Source organism: Centruroides vittatus, unplaced genomic scaffold (genome assembly GCF_030686945.1).
Source record: "Centruroides vittatus isolate TY-2023 unplaced genomic scaffold, ASM3068694v2 scaffold_769, whole genome shotgun sequence".
Classification (NCBI taxonomy): domain Eukaryota; kingdom Metazoa; phylum Arthropoda; class Arachnida; order Scorpiones; family Buthidae; genus Centruroides; species Centruroides vittatus.
The window spans coordinates 5,158,742-5,165,318 of record NW_027122717.1 but is presented as its reverse complement, the minus strand read 5'-3'; the positions used below and the strand labels follow the sequence as shown (position 1 = coordinate 5,165,318).

Genomic DNA, 6,577 nt, shown 5'->3' with positions numbered 1-6,577 from the left:
AAAATTACACAATAAAACATTTAAATTAGCCCATGGGATAATATAAATCACTGTGTATATATAGATTTGTAACTATTGTTACTAAATCCAGTTTATTCATCCAGTAAAAGAGGAAACAACTAAAATCCTAGCTTAAAATATCTAAAGCTAAAATAAATCGCTATATTTAATATTAATAATGCATTCAGTGTTCCATTATAAGGCATGACATAAGAATAACAAAAGCACAAAAATATGTATTATTTTAAGAAGCTTATTTACTCTTTACAAAAAAAAATAATTAAATAATATATTTAATGAACTGTTTGCTATTTTTACTTTTCCGGCTGTTATATATAACAGAGGGAAAGTATGGCGATCCGTCAAAAAATTATTACCTCCGAAGGTTTTTACATTTTTGGGCTCAGGACACCTTGATACGTCGAGAAATGTAAAAAGAAAAAAGAAAAAAAAATCAGGGGTATATTCTGTATGTCTGGATGTTGGTGTGGGGGGAGCACGATTTTATTCACTCTGTTCGAAGCTTAACAACTTCTGTGCTTTTTGTCGAAAATTTCTGAAATTTTGCAGGGAGGTTTCTGAGATTGATGCTATTAAATTTTGGTGGTTAAAGGTTGAGGGGTGGAGAGAAAGTGTGGTAGTAAGGTCGAACTTAATGACGATTTTACTCATTATTAGCATTTATAATTTTTTTATAAAACCCATCCCTGCCGTCAAAATTGAACTTTTTGCCACTTTATTATAGTTATAACTATAAAAAAATTTTAATAAAATATCATAACAGATGGCGCCACCAAATATTGCCTGGAACGTTACGCAACTCATTGCTGGATATTTTCTTTTTTAATTATATTGTTAAATATATTAAAATTCCTGCGCAAGCTTCAATTTCTTTATATTAATGCTAATGACAATTTAATTTTTTTGTTTATAATTAATTTATTGGAGATTAAATATTATATAATTTTAAAGAAATATTTAAAATAAAATTCCATTTATTTGTATTTGTAACTCAACTGTAAAGGAGGAAGATATAATAAGCGTTTAATTGTAATGACAATGCAAAGAACATCTGTTTGTCAGCCTGTAAGTAAATTTTAACTAGGAAAGAATGCTATAAAAATTTCGAAATCGGGCATGAAATTAATAATAATATTCCTCACTACCTTGTTATTATTATTTCCTTCGGGAAATAACCGGATGTTGATCTGGATATCCGTTTATTTTTTTAATAATAGAATGAAGCCTCCTCCTAACAAGTGCTTTCTAATTAACTCGAAAAAAAGGTAGAAAGATAATGGTGTGACATCACACCAGTCTTTTGTACAAGGCACAGAAACTGTCGCTTTGTTTCGTTAAATTGCATAAATTATTCGTGACGTAAAGGCGCATCAAAGCGGTTTATCGTAAATTATTATTAGTTTTTTAAAATTTTCTTACCTAATTTCGTGTGGACATCACACGAGTACTACTTTTTTAAAATAATAGCTAAACAGGAAGTAAGGTTACTTTCGACCAATGCAAGCGAGCTAATTCTATGTTTAGCCAGTCCCGGTAGAGTTACTCCGAAATTAGAAAACAAAAAGCGACCTTCTCACATTCTTAAACACTGTAAAAATCATTCAACTTTCTTCCTTTTGGTCGAATTTTTAAATTACGAAATAAATATTTTTCTATTTTTTCCTCCCCTTTCTTCAATTTCAACCAGTTACGCCTAAATAGTCTGACATCACTTCTCGTATACTAAACTGTGTAGGAGGCGATGACGTAAACGCAATATTTTGAGAGATGTTTGCCTTGAAAATAATCTTTATAGGTAAATTGGAGATCATATTAAAGGTCTTAAAACAGAAATTTAATAAATTAATTAAATATTTTTCTAGGAAAACTAATGTCTGAGGTCATCACCCTTGAAAAAGATGGAAGACAATAATAGAGTGGAAAATAAGCTTTAAAATGACTAAAAAATCACATTCTATTATACATAGCAGCTCGCTATTCAAAACATAAACTAATCTAATAAAGTTTATTAATAGATTGATTAATTTAAACAGGAAGAGATACGCGATTGGTTAAAATTCGAATCGTTCAATTAAAACGACCAATACGATCGATCGTAACAGATTTAAATCGCTGCGTAAGCTTAAAAATCGTTTTAATTTAAATTTAATCAGGACCGAAATCGTTGTTAAACGGATATAAAACAGTAAATTATAAAATGAATTGTTTATCAGCCGGATAAATTAACCGGAAAACACAAATGTAAATTATTAAAGCGAACGACCAATAGTAACGCGCGGTTCATAAGATGTTGGCGTAGTTGTTCCTCCGGTTAGCACGCCACACCCCTGTCGAACGGTGGAAATTGTGTGAAAGTTTTCAGCAGTTGACCGCTGTTTTCGTACAGTAAAGTAAAACAGGCAAATGCCCTTTACAATTTGAAAACAAAGGGGGAAGTACAAAAAAAGAAATTCCTCCTGGTGTTGCAAGTGCGTGCGAGCAAACACGTGTCATCGGAGTAACTGTTATGGGATTAAGGATAAGTGATTAAGTAGTAAACAAAATGTCACAAACAGATACCTTTAACACTTCCTTTATAAGGACTCGCTACGGTATTATAAGGATCATCCAGTTGGTAAGCATAAAAATTTGCATATTTTGTAGATTAATTAAGCGGATTAAAGCCGCCATCTTACGCTTCGTGTTATCACGGTTTTTTTTTTTTTTTAATGTTAATGTAGTAACAGATGTCCGGATAACTTCCGTAAATACGTGTAGTTTTATCTGTAATTTATTTATCCGTAACGTCAGCTCGAGCAAAGTTTATAACGTTATTAAATTTAAAAATTTAATGGGTAAAAACTTAATATCTGATGCTAATCCTTAGTAGAAAGATGAAGAATGCTTCATAAAATTTCTTTTACTAGGATAGGTATCTTTTCCTGTATAGGAGTGTAAAGATAACCTAACGCCTTAAGAAAACTTGTAGCAATTTGATCACGTGTGAGGGTCGCCCTTAAAATGCTCTCAAGTTCTGTAAGAAATTAGGTTAAAAGGATTATATAATTCGTTTTAAATCAGCATAACTAGGAGGGAGGGCAGCGAATCTTTCTGCTTATTTTTTGTTTTTAATCAATTTTTTTTTTCTTTAATGTGCGTAATGAGTAAAATCGTAGTTTAATTTTATAGCGAAGGACTGACGTGTATACTTTTACTAGCAACTTTTGAGCTTTACGGAATGTTTCCCGCCTCCACTATGAGGACGGCTCCTTGTATGGTGTCACCCGCTCTCTGACGTCATTTCCGCCCGTGGCTGTGTTCCAATATCGTGATGCTAAATGGGTTGTTGCTTCGTTTCTGCAAAAGATACGATTTTATCTGCTACGAAATGAGACTAAATGAGGAGACTAATTGCAATCGTTGAAAGTATTCCACAAGAAATCTTGAATTTTATGGAAAATATTCCTCGAATTCACCTTAAAATAATTGAAAAAATAAACAGAAAATTTCTACTGTAGCTCGTACTGGACCTATTAAGCTTCAAAAAATTTAAGATTTAAGGCGTGGCAGAGTTGAAATGCAGGATTCTTGGACCTTAAAAACTTGGAATCAAATTTCTAAGCAAAGTAAATAATTTAATGTATTCAAATCACATCTCCTTAACATAAATTCCACATGGGAAGTAACATAATCTCCTTTCAGAAAATTAAATACTGATTGCGTTGTCGTAGGTTGCGATTGTTTAATTGCATCAACTACACCATTATTCACTAGTTTATTGTGTAATATATGAAGTGATTATGCAAGTGCTTTAGGGGGAAAAAATACCGACTCATTTCTATATTAATCAACATTAAATGCTATACATTTTTAAAAAATTAATAATTTTTTGAAAATATTTTTTTTAGGTAGTAACAATATGTGCTCTGATCAGCATGGGTTCTGGTCATTACTGTGGCCACGGTGGAAAATACGGTTTTTACGACTTTGTAGCCGTTTCCTGCCTGATATTTCTAATCATATTCTTCGTCATGATGATCTTGAGATTAGACAAATATTTAACTGGATGTATTAATTTACCATTATCCGTAAGTATAAAGCAAATTCATCTTACAAAAAAAATAAATTAAAAATAAATGATTCATTATTAAAGCTAACGTAACAGAACACAGTGGCGTAACTATAACTCTTGCAATAAATTTTCTGCCCCCCCCAGATTTAGAAAATGAAAGTCTGAAGGGCCCCTTATCTGCATTATGATTTTTGCCTTTAAAAACAATTTACATTTTTAGTTTAAAGTTTAAATATGTAAATCTAGTTCAACAGAACGCCTACGTTCTGTTGAACTAGATTTACATATTTACATAAGAAGCCAAGGGTCTCTTAGGTCTTCAGATCCCTATGAGACGATATACCATGCGTACCCCTATTTACGCCACTGCAGAACAATTTATTGCGTAAACAGAAAATTTCAGAATAAGAAAAAATAATATATATATTTTTAATCACAAACTTAACAAAATTTTAAATTAATTTAATACTTCCAGTTCCTCATCAATGATGCGATATTCACAATACTGTACCTCATTGCCGCCATTTTACTATTTACAACCTTAAGTGGTGGTTGCTACGGTAGAGGAGCCAGAATTGCTGCATCTGTAAGCATATAATTATAATTATTTTTTTAAATCAAATTTTAAAATATTTTATATATATTATATCTTATATATTAAATCTTTATTACAGATATTCGGTATTTTGGGATTTCTAAGTTTCGTCGCCATAACCATTGACGATTATAACTGGTATAAATCCGGCAATGCACCTATTACACTTACTCCAACAAGTGGAACTGTTCAACCCGCTTAATTTCGGGATTGAATATAACTTTCCAAATACTGCCAATATTCTTTTTTTTTAATTTTTGTAAATTTTTTTTCTTTCTATATTAACATAATTATATTAAATTATGGAAATTTGTCACCCCTTAGTTTCTTGAATGCTTACTGTGTTTTTATTAAATATAATAATTTTTTTGTTAAGTGTCTGGATATAATTTATTGCTTTATAAGTAACATAACAAGGATGTATCTAATAATATCAGAATAAAAGTGATTTAATACTGTATTACTAAATAACTTTACCACATGTCAAAGGTAAAGTTATTCGTCGTATCCATCTTTAACCATCGTAATGTCATACACAACTTAAATTCGAAATGAATTTAGCGTAAAATATAACGTTCACAATACAATAAAATAGCGGGAGTAATTTAAATTTTTGCTTTATGCTTGCTCTTCGTAGATGTGTGTATGGTTTACTTTTCATGATCACTCCATGGATGTGTGATCAGTGAATTCGAGTAAGTCTCACATCCATGGAGTCCTGCTTTGAGGCCCACAGAATTAGTGGCACGCACGATGCTCGACACTAGATCTAGCTAGAATGCAGGCCTGCAGAGCACCGTGGCTCGGGCCTTTGGCCATCCCAATTAGTTAATAAAATTAACAATATACATTTTGTAGCTCTATACATGATTTTTGCACCAGGCCCGTGATAGTTTCGTAACTCTCATTGTTCTTGGCGTCTTGGAAAAACCACACATTTATTTTGCACCAAAGTTCACCAGTGGCCAAGTGAATAAAGCCACTGAACAGTAGTAGTTGATCGAGGGTCCGCGCCTCGCCATCAATCTTGCCACGTGGAGTTTTCCGGGTTTAGCTACGTATTTAGGTGTTTTGTACAAACACCTAAATACGGGCTATTTTGTTGTAAATATTAAAAAATTTTACGTTATTTTACAATATATTTAATCCAATCAACATTAAATATTGTTTACTTTGGGAAGGCAAATAAAAATAGTTTGATCGGGATACATAAAAGTATGGCTATGTACTAGTATGGCACTGATTAAGTTAATGTAAATTAATGTCTAAAAACTAGTTTATAAAATATTTCTATAAATTATAAGAATTTAATAATAATAATAATGAATTTATATTATGCATTCACTTGTATACATTATACATATGTACTGTACATATATGTATAATTTAAACTCGATATGTTTTTGTTTTAAAAATTATTAAAAATTTCTATTGTATTCCTTTTTTAGAATAGCAATCCTCATTCAGATTCCATATATACTGTATATGTATGATGTATTGATGAAAAGAAAAATTGCTCTGTTGAAAAAGTAGTTTTTAAATTAAAAATGCAACTTTGTAAAACCTCTATTATTTATAAATTACATAGTGATTATTCGTTTTGCAAATATGCACAGTCGACATTCAGGCAACTTGTTCTTTCGTACTGTACATGACACTTTATCTAAAACTTATTTTTCGTACGGAATTCCCTCTCAAGGCTGAACCTAGACTTGTTATGGCTTTAAGTTGCAAGTCCTGTAACATGTGGGCCTTTTCTTACCCCCAAATAATAATACATGCAAAACTGTGAGGCTCTAAGTTAGGGCCTGGCGTTATGACTTATGACATCTATCTTGCAGCTTGTTTAGCTTCTGCAAATCTGGTCCTGCTCTCTTTTATACCCATTTTTAGGGGTGCATTACGTCAGA

General features: G+C 31.5%; 1 protein-coding gene across 1 annotated transcript in view; it reads left to right on the top strand.

The window, feature by feature from the left end:
- Window positions 1-2,218: 2,218 nt before the first annotated feature.
- LOC136989854 (uncharacterized) overlaps window positions 2,219-6,577 on the top strand; it is a 29,712-nt gene continuing 25,353 nt past the window's right edge. Inside the window, exons 1-4 of the mRNA XM_067288136.1 lie at window positions 2,219-2,635; window positions 3,909-4,088; window positions 4,548-4,658; window positions 4,747-4,863. Coding sequence (XP_067144237.1) covers window positions 2,564-2,635; window positions 3,909-4,088; window positions 4,548-4,658; window positions 4,747-4,863 — 480 coding nt within the window. The 5' untranslated portion in view covers window positions 2,219-2,563. The remainder of the gene's footprint in view (window positions 2,636-3,908; window positions 4,089-4,547; window positions 4,659-4,746; window positions 4,864-6,577) is intronic.